At 40.2% G+C, this 17,898-nt stretch overlaps 1 protein-coding gene across 24 annotated transcripts in view; it reads left to right on the top strand.

The window, feature by feature from the left end:
* Nucleotides 1-3,230: 3,230 nt before the first annotated feature.
* The window catches only part of NRXN1 (neurexin 1), a 1,115,374-nt gene continuing 1,100,706 nt past the window's right edge, over nt 3,231-17,898 (top strand). For 9 of the 24 annotated variants that reach the window (XM_072768327.1, XM_072768324.1, XM_072768328.1 and 6 more), the window contains exons 1-2: nt 3,252-3,683; nt 6,478-8,177. In XM_072768327.1, the coding sequence (XP_072624428.1) occupies nt 7,406-8,177 (772 nt within the window). In that variant the 5' untranslated portion in view covers nt 3,252-3,683; nt 6,478-7,405. Of the gene's footprint in view, nt 3,684-6,477; nt 8,178-17,898 lie in introns of all 24 variants that reach the window. The other 15 variants (XM_072768315.1, XM_072768310.1, XM_072768314.1 and 12 more) reach the window with 6 other exon arrangements.

The following is a 17,898-nucleotide window of genomic DNA, read 5'->3' as shown; positions in this document are numbered from 1 at the left end:
AATCATAAACAACTACCTTGATTTCACAATTATCTCATTTGTTTTGAGTGGTAACAAGGGGCAGGAGTTAAAAATCCTTTACACATTACTGTAGCCTAGAATTGGTAGATTCCTTAAGGTGACTTGAGAGGAATTAACCCTGGTTTCCACCTTTCTAGAAAAACACTAGTTGCTTTGACAAATGTTAAATTGCCTCAAATTAGATCTATAGGAATAATTTTACATGTTATGCACAAACAACAACAACAACAATAAAATAACAACATTAAAAACATCTCACCTGTTTTCATTAAGACATTTCATACAGTATTTGTTATTAGGGAATGACATTACAACATTCCAAAGTTGAAATTTAGTTTCCGAGATTTCTCTTGAGGAAACTCTTAGAAGGGAAAAAAGGAGTTAACATTCATTAGTATCTGCATTGTGCCAGTGTGCTAGGTATATTTGATCATTTGATGAGAGGCATTTTTTATTTTGTAACATGGTGTTTAACATCAAGGGCATGAGTTTGTACCCTTCTTTCCACTTATACCTGCTAGATGTGACCTTGATTGGGTCAATCTCTCTGTGCTTTGCTTTTCTCATTGGAAAAATGGGTGAAATCCTAGAATTTACCTCATAGGATTGTTTTGAGTGATAGACTAAGTTAATGTAAGTAAAGTACTTGGAGTGCTGTTTGGCATGAAGTAGGCACTTAACATTAAACACTGGCATTATCATCATCAAATTTTATGAAGTAAGATGCTATTTTCCCTATTTTACTGATGAGGAAACTAAATCTCAAAAAGGTAAAGCAATTTATGTGGAAACAACACAGGATGTCATGCTTTAAGAGCTTTTATCACTAAATTATGTTTTGATATTTCCCCATTCTAAGCACATACTGATAATTTCCCCTCTGCATATTTACTGAAAAAAACAAACAAACAAACAAACAGATCATGTGGCTGTCCATGTTCCTTAGATTAGATACAGTAGTTACTTTAAATCTGTTAACTACAAAACAGATTACTGCAGGACATAATGTAGTTCCTCGGTTTAGATAGTGTGTGTGTATGTGTGTCTGTATGTGTGTGTAAGGGGTGGGCACAGACCACCTGTTGTTTTAAGACTTATACATGGAGAATAAGAATTTTAAGTACCTTTGAATCATAATCATAGAAGAGAGTCCAATGAGAACCATGTTCTAAAGCTCTGTGTAGCCCAACTGAAAGAAAAGACCAAAATTTACAAGAACAAAATAAAATACTAGATAATTTTTCAAGCCATATGCCATAGTGGCAATTAAAGGTTTGCTGTTGTTGTTGTCTTTAACGATTCCAGGTAAGTGATAGGGTTTTGACTCTTAAGAGTTAGTTTAGAAATCTGCCATCAAATAGGATTCACTGGTGAATATATACATCAGATCTCCAGGGCATCATGGAAATGTTAGATTCAATTCTTAAAAACTGGTTGTTCATTCCACTTACTTTTGCAGTATGGTTTACCTCTATACTAGACACATATATCTTGTGTGCTGTTTGCTCTAGAACCTACTGGTAAATGGTAGATAAATAAAACAAAACACTACCCTGAATTAAGTAGACTATTTTTTTGGGGGGGTGGGTCTAAACTCACTTAATGATTGCATGACTTTAGATCAGGTATTATTTTTGAGATTTAGCTCTACGTTATTTAAAATTTCATTTATGTTTTTAGAATATCATGTTAAAGTTGTTATTTCAATCCATACCCCCCCCAAAAAAATCCTATGGAATGAGTTGGCAATCACTAGTATTTCTATTATAAAGCCAAGAAATCTGGATTTCAGAGAAGTGACTTCCATTGAGTCAAACAGAACAGAGTTGGCTTGAAACTAATAGAAATAGCTAGTATAGGCTCAACACAATTGTAAATATATTATGTCCACTTATTTAATCTTCACAACGTGAAACAGATGTGGGAGCTATTAATATATTCATTTTACAGATGAGGTGCCTGAGGCCTTGTAAGGTTAAGTATCTCACTTAAGGCCACAGCTAATAAACTGCAGAGATGGAATTCAAGCCCAGACAATCTGATTCTAGTTCCCATACATTTAATCACTTGACACACTGCCTTTCTAAAGACAATAAAAATAAAAACTGTGGTTCTTGCCTTCAAGTTATTTAGACTCTTTTATAAAGGTAGTGAAAATATAAATACACTTATCACAGGAATAAGTTATGGTTTCTTTGGAAGGAAATGAATATTGCATTTGGAATGTATATTATTTCAGTACTTCGGAAAGTTCTTACAGTCTTGCTTTATAGGGCCTAGAGGTAGAAAATAGTCTTATCCTATAGCACTTGAGACTAGAGCTATTAGGTTTGTGGTGCTGAAATAAATATGTCTGCTGTTTCTGCTCTAAAACTAACCCGGGCTAGGAATATAATAGGGTTAGGAATTTAAATGTCCATAGCACTCAAACTGTAATTTAAAGCCACACACTTTGGACTTTTCTACCACCTATTCTGCAAGCTCCCCGAGAGTTAACTCCTTTGTCACCAAACCCAGCAATGCCTACTGGGTATGCCCAATGATTAGAGTCTCACATGGAGTCTTACTTCCTCCAGGTTTTACCAGCTGCAAAAGAAAGGAGGAGGCGGAGAGAAGAGTTAAACAGGTTCAGAACTTGGTTCAGCTCAGAATGCCCGTGTCCAAGGCAGAGCACAGAAAACTGGGGAAAGACGAGAGGCTGTCGCAGAAAGCACCTTGTCAGACAGACTTGATTCTGGTCTCCAAGTTGGCGCGTTGGTCTGGTAGGTCCCTCTCACGTCTTGTGGGCACAGCCTAGGTCTGAAGACATCACTCAGGCTGGGGACACAGTCAGGGGTGGGGCAGGGACGTTGGATCTGTGGGAATGCCAGCGACTGTGTGAGCCTCGCCTGTCCCTGCATTCCTGGAAAAGCTGCAGCTTTTCAAGGGTTGCAAAGAGGAGACCAAAGTGCGCAAGTAAAACGGGAGCTCATCTTAATCACTGACTCCTCGCCCCCTTCCTTTTAGCTGCCCAGCTCTTCCCTGGCACCCTTTCAGGTACCCTCGCCCAATCACGACTAAACCCCGGAGAAGTGGAATCTCCACACAGGTTTCCGTGGGTCTAACAGGGGTCTGGGCATGCTCAGTAGGCTACGTGGTTCTCTGGTTCTCTCTCTCTCTCTCCCTCTCTCTAGGGGGAGGGTGGGTGGTGACAAGTTAGAAGCTCTTGCGGCAGGTCTCCGCCTCCAGGATCGGGCTTCCCCTGCAAAGGGACGAAGCAAAGGTATAAACACCCGGCTCCGCAGCATCCCGACCTGGAGGGGCTGTGCCTGCGGGCCGAGCCCACCAGGATCCCCGCCTGAGGACGGCCCGCCGCTCTCCATGGTACTGCGGAGAGCTCAGCTCCGCCCTTCTCTTTCAGAAGGACAGCACCCGGCGTCACGTAACCCAGCCTTCTCAGGCTCCACCACCGCCTCCTCCTTCCCAGCTCTTTCCCTCTCTTCCTCCTCCTCCTGCTCCCCTCCGTTGCCTGTTCTCCCCTCCCGCACTCCTGGAGATAGACGCTCAAGCCTGACGCCTCTGAAAAGGCAGCGGCAGTCGCCTTATCCACAGACCTCAGGAAATTCGCTTTGACCGATGCATGCTTCAGGCTCTGGGTCGAGCTAAGGGGAATAACCGGGCAGGTAAAGAAGCTCAATTTGGGTTGGGGGAGGGGATGGGGCGAGGCAACCTGGAGAAGGATATATTTCCCCCTAGTAACTGAGCCAGGATCTGCCACAAATGCACAAGGAAGGATGGGTGGTGGGAGGGTGGAGGAGTATAGATCTTCGTTGTTTTGCATGAAGCTTTTTAAATAGATGGCAAGAAGACGAGATGGTGGAACTGAGGTAGTAACTTAAAGGCTGAATGCAGTGATTTTTTAGCAAAAGAAAGAAAACAGACAAGTTAGAAACCAAAGCAATAAAATATATCTGTATCTACATCTTTCCCTTCCCCATCAGCCCCATGCTGTGCCTATCCTTAATTTGTGCAGTTGACTCCAGGCTCCAAGAAACTGCACTGGTATTACAGATGGAGCTTAGAGACTGGGCGGGAAAGCCAGGGAGAATTTGGGTGTGCATTGGTATTGAGGGACTTTGCAAAAGCAAGGTGGGGGGGCAGGAAGCGCTTCTAAAAATTATCCCAAAGATTTCAGGTTCTTTGCTATGGTCTATATTGAAGGATGCATGGAAAGATATGTGTGCATATGTGTATGTGTGTTATAAACATATTAAAATAAATGCAACTGCAGCGGATGAGCATACAGTATCGATCCTTCCAGTGGCTTGGGAATGAATTTGATTCTAGAAATGAAAGAAAAGATTAATGAGGCTGTTAGTCTGCTTTTGAATTAGAGCGCTTCTTCCTTTGGCTGCAGTAAGGTTGTTTTTCAGATCCTTTTATTTCATCCTCTAATTTGTGAACTCACCAGGTTTTTCCGGCACCTAGAGAGAATCCTCTTTCTCCATATAAATACTCCCTCACACACAATGAGCTTCCTCTAAGGACTGGGAGAGTCAGTTGACCTCCTCTGTGGTAAGAATATATGTGTCCCCCCCCCCCCGCACACACACACACACACACTCTCTATTCCTTAAAAAATCGGCAAGGTATGCATTAGTGGAGGAGTGCAGGAGAGAGGGGTGAAGAAAGGTTTTGTGATCCATGTAATATTAATTAATAAAATAATCGGCTCCAGTTGAGTCACTCGCGTGCGTGCACACACACACACACACAAAGGTTTTCTAATACATAAGCTTCTGGATGGTTTCAAAGCACTACTCTTGATCCTTAAATTCCAGATTCATTTTGTAAATGACTGAAAATTTGGCAGATGCCTGAGTCCACTTAAAAATTAGAGTATATTGAATAATATGCTATCTTAGGATGATTTTTAAGAGCACCTTTCTTTGGGTTTGGCACAGAAGTAGACAAGATATGGCTGGTGATTGCTGTTGGAGTGGGATGTATCAGCCATAATAAATAAGCAACTGAGATTTTAATTTATTTTTTATTTCTGCTGGGCAGTGTGTATGTGTGTGTATGTGTTGTGTTGTGTGTCTGTGTTGCAAAAGAGGGAACCAGTCATCAATTTCATCTGGGGAGGAACTTGAAGTGGGATCCCCTAGCCTGGTGGTGGCTCTCAGCTGACACCTGTAGGGATTGCTCTGTACTGAAGAGAAATGCTCTCAGCTCCCTCCATGGAGGAGCAGCAACACAATGCGGTGCCATAAATTACTGCTAGTTTCAGCTTGTAGGAAAAAAAAAAAAGTGTTAATTGGATAGTGAGCTTCTGTGTCCAGGCAATAAATGTGTGTGTGTGTGTGTGTGTGTGTACAGGGGGTGGTGTGGTATAGTGGGAAATGCTGAGGGAAATGCATGTATTTGCTTGACATGACCAGATGAACCATTTGTGATTTTTTTTGGTCAAAATGTGAGAGTAATGTTTTTTGGTAAAGAAAAAAAAGAAAGAGAGAGAGAGAGAGACTTAAAAACAACACACTGCTTAGATTTCTGTACCATTCCAGGAGCCTGTCAGATTAGGGTTAAATAAAGAGGTGATTTTCATAGTGAGTGATTCAAAGATATAATTTTATATTCCAGCATCCTGGAGCCATAGCATTTAAGGTGACACACATGCCAACTGCTGTTCTGACCACACAAATTCTAAGGGCTGACAGCCAGATAAGGACTTGAAGAGGAGTTAAGATCACTACACTGTGGCAAAATATTAAATACTTTACCCATCTTTAGAGGATTTAATATTATGGCAATTGAAACATAAATGCTGCTCCAAATAGATATGACTTCAGTTAGATGTTTTCTCCTATAACAGATATTCCTTTAATAAAAGGGGAGAAAATGCGTGTTTGAAGTTTAAAAGAGACTCCCAAGAAACTATCAGTATTCTTTCTCTGAAAACCATGAAATGGTAGGAATGCTATATAAATCCAAGCCAGCAGCGTCCAGTTGCAGTCTGGTCTGCTTTGCCTATTGAAAAATCTGTATTAGCTGATATTTGAATAGGTTGTATTCTTGTTGTCCGTGCCATCAGTACACATTATGAGCAGAAGTCCTTAAAAGGGCCTTTTTCTTCCTCCTCATATTAAAAAAAAAAAAAAAAAAAAAAAAGATTAAACTTTCTCAGAAAAAGTAAAAGATAGCCATAAACAAATCTCTACAAAATCCTGAGAGGGTTACCTATTAACAGTTATAACAAACTGCAAGGATGTAATGACTTATTGTAAAAGTGCAATATTAACTATTCGGAGACATTAGGTCTTCCTTGATAGATCAAGACAAATGAGCCCCTTCTAGTTAAGGTTAACTGTGGCTTCCTAACAGCTCTAGTTACATACCTGGTTTCTGAGCTGAATAGTGATTTCTGTGATACTACACATGACTTTAGAAATTAATTTTTATTTTAATTCTCTGCAGATTTTCTGGGTCCTTATAAAAAGACAAAACCAAAATGCATCACCAACACACAACCAATTGACATGCTGGCATCTTAGCTTGGCCTTGCAGAGGCAAAGAGAAAAGAAGAGGAGCTGTTGTGACATCTAACAGCTTCTGGCTATTCCACAGCTTCTGGGTTTGAACCCTACGTTGGGGAGGGGAAAAAAAAAAAAAAAAAAAAGAAGTAAAACCCAGCCTGTGAGGCCATGCATAAGGAAGTCTGCGTTGGCTACAGTGGTGCAGGAAAGTCCATGATATGACGGAAGAAGCAGGCCTTTGAAGCCACTCAGGGGTTAAGTGGTGCCGTAAAGAGAGGCAAGGAACCTGTCACTCCCTTCTGCTTTGGGAACACCACATCTGGAGGAGAAACAACTGGAGGCTTTTGCAAGTGTCGAAGGATCCTGGCTCCTTGCTGGCTTCTTGTACTTCCCTGAGAAGCATTTCCTCCTTGCCAGACCCTGACTGTTTCCCTGTCGCTCGGTACCCCTGATGGTACCTGGCAGATAATAGTATTTGAGCAGCGAAGCGGCATCTCCTGACACCACTGATGCCCTTGAACTAGGTCATCGGATTCAAATGGATAAGTGACTCCCCTTGACCGCCTGTTGACGCCTTTTCCAGAACGTTGCTTCCAAAGTGCATCCTCCCTTTGGTCTGGAAGCTCTGCTGCTGCCCTGCACCCCCGGGGTCTACGTCTTCCAGTTGGGAGGGGACTATCGGGAGAGAGGGAGGGGCTGCTGGAAGAAGAAGAAGAAAAAAAGAGCTAGATACGGGAGGGTGCGTCCCTCCCGCTCCGGGCCCCCCCCCACCGCGCCCGACTCCGGACCCCCGTTTCCGCATCACGGTGTCCAGGACCACGTTGACCCTGTCGGCCCCGGCACCCCCCCGCCGCACCCCAGCCCCGAGCATGGGGACGGCGCTCCTCCAGCGCGGGGGCTGCTTTCTCCTGTGCCTCTCGCTGCTGCTCCTGGGCTGCTGGGCGGAGCTGGGCAGCGGGCTGGAGTTCCCGGGGGCCGAGGGCCAGTGGACGCGCTTCCCCAAGTGGAACGCCTGCTGCGAGAGCGAGATGAGCTTCCAGCTCAAGACGCGCAGCGCGCGCGGCCTCGTGCTCTACTTCGACGACGAGGGCTTCTGCGACTTCCTGGAGCTCATCCTGACCCGCGGCGGCCGCCTGCAGCTCAGCTTCTCCATCTTCTGCGCGGAGCCCGCCACGCTGCTGGCCGACACGCCGGTCAACGACGGCGCCTGGCACAGCGTGCGCATCCGCAGGCAGTTCCGCAACACCACGCTCTTCATCGACCAGGCCGAGGCCAAGTGGGTGGAGGTCAAGTCCAAGCGCAGGGACATGACGGTGTTCAGCGGCCTCTTCGTGGGCGGGCTGCCCCCCGAACTGCGCGCCGCGGCGCTCAAGCTCACGCTGGCCGCCGTCCGGGAGCGCGAGCCCTTCAGGGGCTGGATCCGCGACGTCCGCGTGAACGCCTCGCAGGCCCTGCCCCTGGACAGCGGCGACGTGAGGCTGGACGACGAGCCGCCCAGCAGCGGCGGGGGCAGCCCGTGCGAGGCGGGCGACGAGGGCGAGGGCGGGGTGTGTCTCAACGGGGGCGTGTGCTCGGTTGTGGACGACCAGGCGGTGTGCGACTGCTCGAGAACCGGCTTCCGCGGCAAGGACTGCAGCCAAGGTAAGGCCCGACGCCGGACGCGCCCTCCCGGGGCGGGGGCGGGGGCGGGGCGCGGGGGGTGGGGGAGGTCGGGGCGAGGCGCCAGGTGGCCTCCTGCTTGCGGCCTCCCTGCCTCGCCTGCACCGCCCGCAGCTCCTCCTCTGGCCTCCCCCACCCCCTGGGCCCGGTGGCCCCCTGGGAGCCGGCCCTCTGGGCCACCGCTCGCTGCCCGGGGGCGAGCAGAACGCCCTCTCCCCTTGAGGTTCCTCGGGTTCCTTGTCAGGCTGCTCCCACCGTCCCTGGGCCGTGGCCCGCCTGCACGACCGCTGTGCTTTCCTCGCCTCCCAGCCACTCGCCCGCCCGCCCCAAGCCTGTGATACGCGGAGCCGTTCCCCCTCGGGTGCAGACGCGCCTCTAGATTGGGCAGCCACGTGGTGAAGAAGGAAGGGCAGGCGAGGTTGGCTACGCGTGAGGACCTCCACGTTTCGTTATGCGTGGGAAAGGACACAAGGGGAACAGGGGCCCTTTTACAAGTATAAAGTCCTGCTCCTGGTTGTGGGGAAAGGAGGATGTGTGTGTGTGTGGGGGGGGGGGGGTGGAGGGTGGGGAGGGGTGTGTGTGGGGGAAGGTTTTCTGTATAGAAGAAAAAGGGTTCTTGGAACCAATGTTACTTTCGATGGTCATGTCCAAGTCCAGCATTTGTCCGTCTAGGAAAAATTAAGTGGTTTCTGGAAGCGGAAGGCAGGTCAGCTAATATTTAGAAATGTTAGAGATTAAAACACCTATTTCTTAATTAGCAGATGTCTTGGGAAGCTAAATGGCACAGACATTTAGACACTGTTGTCCTAGGAAGGTTCTGTAAGCTAATAAATAGGGGGAGGTGGGTGGTGTTGCATATGAAGGATTGCAAAAGATTTTCCGAGTACGTTTAGCTAATGAGATGTATCTGAGTTGTGGAGGCCACGTTGTAATTTTTGTTGTTTTAAGCACTGAAAGTGTGGAAGGAAAAAAAAGAAAACCATACCAAGTTTTATTTTCTCCCCTTAATAAATAAAATTCAGCCATTAATGTGTCTACAATGTTGCTACATGACCATGACCAAGGAAAAATTTTGTATAAATACCGGAAAGCCTATGAACAGAAAGTGACTGATAGGAAAAAGAGGAAACATGGATATATTTGTGGCTGAGCGGGAGAGATGTCAGGTTTTAAAGTAGACAGCTTATGGGTCAAATCAAGACAGTCATCACATGGATAAATGACATTTATGGCTGAAATTGTTTTCTAAAAGATGAATTATTAAATCTAATTTTGAAAGCTGTGAGGACAAAAGCTCTATGTGTGGCTGAATTTTATTGTATAATGTCTCTCTCTCTCTCTCTCTCTTTTTTTTTTTTTTTTTTTTTTTGCTGACACTGCTAAGAGGAACTAGCCCTTGTAAATCTTATTAGACTTGGCAGTTTTCTCTCATCTGACTTTTAAGAGAAATGAAGACTTGATAAAATTTGTAATTGTTTAAACAGCAAAGAGAGTTTGTTAGGAAGAAAAAAAAAAAGCTGGTCATCGGAAAAAAAAAAGAGTTTTGTAGCCTTCAAGGGTTTATAGGAAAAAAAAAAAAAAGTAAAGGGTTATTTTATTGTTGTCTGCCTTCATGAAGGTTTTTGTTTTCATTATGTTTTAGCTTAAATAAATACAGAAGACTGTGTATCCTATGGCCTATACTGCACTTCAGCTTGGCCAGTAAATTTCCATGGATTTAGTACCAGGCTTTATAGTTAGGTTTTACAAAAATAAAACAGGACATGCTTTTCCTCTCCCAAATCTAATTTAATTGCAAATCTTGAATGAAATAGCAGGTCCACGTGACGATTTGCTGTATTATAATTCGAAGCTCCATATCTCTGCACTGATTAATAGAAATAGTTTTTTTTTTAAATGAACATTATTTCAAGGGGAAAATTGCTCTATGTATCCCAATGCCACTTTAAAATACAGAGCAGACAATTTAATGAAGGACACATAAGATATAACTTCCTTCCTTAAATTAGGAAACAAATATGACACAATGACAGCTTGTTCTGTGTGGGAGGGTGTTTTAAATTAAAATTTTTATTTTCCTGTGCATTTTAAATGTAGGGATCCAGAGATCATGCATAATCGGGAACACTTAAGTGTGGAGAAAGCGTGGCAAAAGTAATACGTTGAAGAGAAGCAGAATTAAATGTTTCTGAAATGCATTTCATTTTGCCAGTGGATAGGCTCTTTCCATAAGAGGAAGAATTTGGAATTACCAAGATACATAATTGACCAGTATAGTACCTGATGCATAAGGTAATTCAATTCAGAAAGGAAAATCCATCAGGATGGTTCTGGAGCATTGATTCGTTTTGAAAATTTGATCTGAAAACGGAGTCCAAAGATCACCACTAGTCATGAAAGGAAAACAAAAGGCTGGATTCTTTTGATTATCACAGAAATGGGAGATGGAATGATAAAGGCAGAGTCAATCTGCCCAGAAGGATTGGCTCCACTTTTATGTATTTTCTTTATTTCATGTGTGTCAAGTGACTGTTAAATAATTAATTGAGAATGGATGCCTCTCCCAACACCAATCATGTATTGATGGCCAGGGATAGATGGTTTCTATTCAGAGGAAGTATGAGCAGAGCCCTGCGTCTAGCCAGTATTCACACTGATTGCCACATTCCTTTTAAAAACTAATTTAAAAACAAATCCACATTCATTAGAGAAAATTTAGGGAAAAAATCAACAGCAAACATTAAACAAGATTCAAATTATATCTAGTTCTAACCACAATTTCTTTTTTAACTTAATAAAGCCTAATATTATTTAGTAGCCTTCGTATTAAAAATATAGTAAGAACAACTAAAAGGACAACGATAATATTCTTTCTCTCTCTCTCTCTCTCTCTCTCTCTCTCTCTCTATTTTTTTTTTTTCTGGCCCCGAATGTCTTGCAGCAACTTCTGCATCTATGGTTTTCTAGAATATTTTTATTTAATAAGTGCAGTTTCATCCTTACTCTAATTTATTCAAACCTAGCAAGTTTTATTTATTTATTTATTTATTTATTTATTTATTTATTTATTTATGTATGTAGTGATGGAAATAGAACACCAGAAAGGTTATGTGTCATAACCAGATTAGTGGCAGAGCCCACATACAAGTGCAGGCACTCTTATTCTAGAGCCCTGTATTATCTTCTCTGCTGAATAAGATTTCCATTTTACTAGGATTGATATTTTTTCATCTTCAGGTATTATTCAAGAGAAAAAAAAATAAGTATAAATGGCTGATGGGACAGAACTAACTTATGTATCACTTATGTTCTTTGACCCTGAAAGTGAGCCTCAGAACACTGCTATCCAAGAATGTTATCTTTCTTGAATGATGGATGCTTTGGGGGTACAGAGCTTTTTCAGTGAATCCTACTCCTCTAAGTGCCCCAGGATCATTATCACTTACTATGTTTCTACCTAAGAGGACTGATAGTTTGTTAGCAGCTTAAAAGAATTAGTGAATTCCATGGCTATCCAGCTTAAAAATAAGAATAAAAGGCTGATCAATGAGAAGTGAGGTTACACTTTTTAAAATGATTTCCAGGTTTCATGCATTTTAGGATCATTTATATTAAAATTTCATATTAGGCTCTTGAGGGTCACTTTTATTTACTTTTCCTATTTAAGTGACCATAAACAGATAAACCTTGCAATGGCTTATTACGAAATAGTACTAAACATGGTAGTGTGATAGATATCACTTAATAAAGCCCATACTTTCTAGGACTTTACTAATGTGACCAGATAGACAACCATATTCACTTAGTCATTTCTATGTTCGACAAATATTGATTGAATGCTTTGTATGTGTCTGAATAGCAGGCTCAGGTAATAAAATGGTGAGTGAACTCCCAAATAGTTCCTACCTCGCTAGCCCTTGCATTACATTGTGGAGACACAGTTATTTAAAAAATAAGTAAAAGGAAACTTAAAATGGTGGTATGTATTTTGGAGGACAGATACATGGTACTGTGAGAATTTTAAAAAGTGTGAACTAATTTAATCAAAGAAGGTTTCCCTGAGGATTGATTGATGTTTAAAATCTGAGAGATGAGAAGGAATTAACCATGTAAACATAGAGGAGAAATGCTGGGTACAAAAGCCTGGTATAGAAGTTGGTGTGGCATATTCATGCAACTGAGAGAGGGCCCTTGAGTTTGGAGCTCTTAGCAGACTCTCATCAGGTCTTTCAGGGCCTTCTAGACCATATCACAGATTTGAATCTTATGGTAAAAGTGATGGAAAAAATAATGGTAGGAGTTAGTTTGGAAGGTGGAGAGGAGGGTGCCATTATCAAATTTATATTTCAAAAATGTCACTCTGGCTATAGTTTAGAGAACAATTAATAGGGGGGGGCGGAGAAAAAGAGAAAACCTTGTTTTCTGTTTGCCAGTCAACAAAATATGTTTAAGCACCCATTGACAGCTGTAGACTGAACTAGAAGAACATAGGGAAAAACAAGATTCTGTCTTTAAGGAGCTTAGAATCATTGTGAGTTTTGTTATATATAGAAATCTAAGGCCTTTTTTTGTTAGGAACACTTGGTTCTATCTGTAAAAGTATCAGAATCCTTTCTGTGGATTATCATGTGGTTTCCTCAGATAAACCCACCAAATCTATAGGCTTCTGGAGCCCATTGGCAATGTCATACCCTGTTGTATCTCCTCCCCCCCAAGAACCTTACTCAATATGCCTTTCTTGTGACAGTATATATTAGCTGATTGATTCTAGGCTTTCAATATTTTAGCTGCTGCAATAAAGAAAAAATACTACTTGGATACTTAATTTTTAAATTCATTTTATTTGAGGATTTTTATTATTATTAAGAAAACCTTTAATACAAAAGCATTTATAAAAACTGTCACTCTCCATAGAAACTTACTTGTCTCAATCCTATATTTAAATAGTGATGCATACTGTATAGATATAGATAACTGATGGACCTGTCCTGTTTACAATTTGTCTTTGAGGCTTTCCTATAAGTTAAAGTTATTTACATGTATCTGCAGAGAAGCAAGGTAATATATTTGAACTTTAAAAGCTTAAGTAAGATAGTTATCGCAAGTGGATTATATTTTTAGCATATAAACATATATATATATATATATATATATGTATATATGCTAGTAAAATAAAGTTCTAGTTTTGGATACCATTAAATAAAATTTAAAAAATGACTCCTGAAAGGACTGACACTATATAATATGTATCCTATTTTTAGCTGTATTATGAGAACCAGCACCCTGAGCTACACTGTTTCCTGTAAAACAGTCATTGGCCACATTTTATATCCCTTTCTCAATAAACATTTGGTAGCCACACTGTGTGCATGGTTAACTCCTATAAATGTTCATTAAAAATTAGGTATCATACTTAGGTTTTGTTTTATTCTGGATATATAAAGATATGTCTAGTGATATAAAACTACTATTGAAGTTTCTTCGCAAACTGTACTTTCAAGAAGTGCACATGTGTATTTGACGTAATTCAGAGTAAATCATTTTTGAATTCTTAAAGTTTTCAGTTGGTTGTACAAAACAGTATTATGTAACCTCATAAACTTTTGTCCTTGTGTACTTCTGTATGACTTTAGGCTTGGTCCCTTTTCTCTTACTTGAAACACAGGAACTGTAAATTTCTTGGTCTTTGCTAAATAGTAGGTCTTAAAATGTCCCAATTAGGTTTTGGAAAAAAAGTATTTTTGATTAGTTGTGTTAGAGCTATTCTGAAATTGCATAGCTTTTTGTTGTTTTTTTTTTTCCTCTTAAGCATAGATTTCATGTGTTTCTACTTGAATATGGGAATGGGTGCAGTGCTCTCTCAAATTGTCTTCTTGCCATGTTATTTACACAATGTGTGCAAGCAGAATGTGGCATAGTGTCTGAACAACGAAATTCCAGATGTGGCATCTAAATCACTGTTAAAAGTAGAATAAGGTCACTAATGTTATTTCAATTTTCAAGATTGTAAATCAAGTAACATATAATCAGACAACTAACACATTGTGAACTTCTGCTAACCTATTTCAGAGTGTGCGTAGTTAATAGATGTAAACTCTGAGAAAAATGTGAACATTTGAAAGAAGTATCTAAAGGCAGCAGGGTAGATGGCTCTAAATATTGTAAATGTTAATCGTGAAAATATTAAAGTCATTTCTATAAATCTGTGCTGGGATCAGGTTAGATTAAGTTTAGATCATTTATGCCCAATAGTATGTATAAGAGTTTTCTTATTATCCATTGATACGTTGGTGCAGACAAGCTGAGTAAAGAAGACATTGGCCCCTTGTTCCTTCTGTGTAAAATCTGAACAAATAAATAATTTAAGGCAGCAGCTAAATGAATGCATGTTATATGATTCTATTTATATGAAGCTCAAAATAGACACAACTACTCTATGATGATACAGTTCAGAATTGGGGTTACCTTTTAGTGGTATTGACTAGAAGAGGGCACAGTGGAATCTTTTACAAGATCTGGGTGATGTTTATATTGGGTATATATATTTGTAAAGATTCACTGAACTATACACTTAAGATTTATATACACAAAGTATTTACACATAAGATATCTATCCCTAAGTACCTACACATAAGATACTTTATATACACTCTACCTCAGTTTAAAAAAATCCTCCAAATTATAAAAGAATGATGCCCAATGAATACATGTAGTGTGTATATTTTCATACCCTAAATGAAATATGAAAACGCACTTTATGAAGGGATTCTTAATGGGAATCCATATTTTAAAATGGTAGTCAAAAGAGTTAAATATTTGTAACATTCCAGAAAGCAAATATATGTATATATGAATAAATTTAAGGGTAGGGAGAGTATCCTGTTTTAAACAGACACTTTTTAACTTGTTTCCAACTTCCTATGCCTTTTATAATAGAGATAACGCATAGATAAAATTTTCATCTATTGAACTAAAGTTCTACCAACACGTTAAAGCATGTAAGTTTTCCAATTAGGATGATTCAACTACTGGAATTTTAAGTTATTGAATGATGAGTATGTTGTAAGAGCTCAATAAATATTTGAATGAGTGTTTATATATTGGAAAAAAATTACCAGTCCAACCATAAACTCTCTAAATATTCTCTAAATCTACAAATATACATGATTTTTTCCCCCAAAAAAATATTAGGCATAAAATTATTTCAAAAGGGGCAGCCCAGGTGGCTCAGCGGTTTAGTGCCACCTTGCCCAGGGCCTGATCCTGGAGACCTGGGATCGAGTCCCACGTCGGGCTCCTTGCATGGAGCCTGCTTCTCCCTCTGCCTGTGTCTCTGCCTCTCTCTCTCTCTCTCCTCTCTCTGTGTATTCTCATGAATAAATAAAATCTTTAAAAAAAATTATTTCAAAAGATGCATTAGATGCCACTCCTTTCTCGATGCCATAAGCACCTTTTGTGTCTGAATACAATTTGAAATCATTCTGCTTAGGATCATGAGTGTTATTATAATTAGTGTTTACTGAGTAAAAAGCATTTTATGGTTTGCTTTGTCTATACCATTGGACAGTTTGAAATTATTCTGTTTAGGATCATAAGAGTTATTGTAATTACTAGTGTTTACTGAGGAAAAAGCATTATATGGTTTGCTTTGTCCATACCATTGGACAGCTTGAAATTATTCTGTTTAGGATTATAAGAGTTATTATAATTATTAGTGTTTACTGAGTAAAAACCATTGTATGGTTTGTTTGTTATTGCTACAACATCCTACTTGGTAGGTTTTATAAAATTCCCATTTTACAGAAGAGAAAATTGTGTATTAGAAAAGCTGACTTGCCAAAAGTACCATAGCTCAATGGTAGAGCTAAAAATCTGAAGCCAGGTGTGTCCATTGCCCCAGCAGGCAACTCTGTCCATTATATGACATAACCTGTGTGTTTCACTTAATGAACAGCTAGTGGATGCTGGGAATTTGTTCTTGCGTTGTCAGCTTGCTGCTGATATGAACGGCTGACTTATAATAAAGCCTTCAGAATTGAAGATTGTGGCAGCAGACCCTTAAATTTAGTGCCATTTCCTAATGTCATGATAATAAAGAAACAAAATAGCTTGTCAGAATTTATCACACTTTGTTTCTATAACACTTACTTATTTGCTGCTTTTGTTGACCTTCCATTAATATTATGCTTAATGGGTTGATTTTACTTTAATGTAACTAGATGTAAAGCCCCAGTATATTATGTATAAAGAACTACAATTAATTCTTTGTCTTTTGGATGAAAATACTTAGTTTTCACAAAACAGGCAGCACAAAATTTACATCCATTTCAGAGTCTGGAGATAACATTAGTGAAATCATCAAAGTTCTTGGTGATTTAGCACAGGTAAAAAGATCTATCTCCATCACATAAGTAGATACTTAGACTTGCTGAGTTAGAACATGGGTCTGCTGAAGGTATAGATGATGGTACTCTGGACAGTTAATTGAAATTAGATAATGAGAAGGTAGTGTTTCTTTTTGGATAAGCTTGGCTTCCCAACACATTGCCTAAAATTGAATTCAGGAGCAGGGCTTAGAGTTAGAAAGATGTATTCCCTATGCTATTTCTGGTATATATGAGAAACTATTATTGGAAAGTAGTGGGAGGAGAACAAGTCTGAGATGGCAAGCCAAAGTGCTGACCTGGACTCTTGTCTAGTAACTTGTGCTCAAAGCTGTCTGGACTGTAATTAGAAATATACTGACGCCACATTACAGGAGTGAGCGCTACTTCAAATAGCACTTTCTTAGGTTGGTTCCCAGGAGGGATCCGATGGTCCAAAAGTTAAAGGAGGGGCTGCCCAGAAGAAGAGTTGCTTCACAAGCACCCTCACATCAGGAAGGGCTTTCTCTGTTTAATCACAGACATAACGAATTCTGTGGATGACATTCCACAACAGAACACAACACTGATCACAGTACAGGAGCTGCTGTGGTGGGTGATCTAACAATACCAGGCCTTGTATGTGGAACCAGCTAAACTTAAGTGTGACTCAGACATTGCTTGATTCAGCAGAATGAACTACCCCCGTCCAGCAAAGGCAAGGAAATTAAAGACTCATGTTTTTCTTCTAGGTAATAAAGTCTTTTTGTAATTAAGCGTGCCTAGACTTTCCTTAGGGAAATGGCTGGCATGGTAGCATAAAACTATAGCTGCCATATGGAAGATACTACTTTTCAGCTTAAACTCTTTATCTGAATGCAGCACTGATTTTTTTTTGGGGGGGGGTGCAAATAATGTGATTATTTAAAATTATTACATGTGAAGCTTAGGGACCAAATGTTTAATTGATACAATTGAAAACATTGTAAAAATAGGAAGTAATATATTGCACTTCATGATCAAAATGCCCAAGTAAATGTTTAATGCAATACTTTTGTGAACCCCTATTTTAAAAATTGAATAAAAAAATTGAGTCTATTTCCTGTGACATAGAATACTAAGATATTTAAAATGATGATATATATACTATTCACATATAAGTGATTATGTTTGTGTGTATGCATGTAAACAGAAATATACACAAAAATATGACATATATATGATGATTATATAATGTAAGCAGAGAAGGATTTTTTAAAGTCTTAGAAATCATGTTAAAATAAAATCTTTACACATATATTGGTTAAACATGTCACTAAAATATGTCTTTATTATTTAAA

This window comes from Canis lupus, chromosome 11 (assembly GCF_048164855.1).
Source record: "Canis lupus baileyi chromosome 11, mCanLup2.hap1, whole genome shotgun sequence".
NCBI classification, from domain to species: Eukaryota; Metazoa; Chordata; class Mammalia; order Carnivora; family Canidae; genus Canis; species Canis lupus.
The sequence above is the reverse complement of the archived record's forward strand: the minus strand, read 5'-3'. Positions and strand labels throughout refer to the sequence as shown.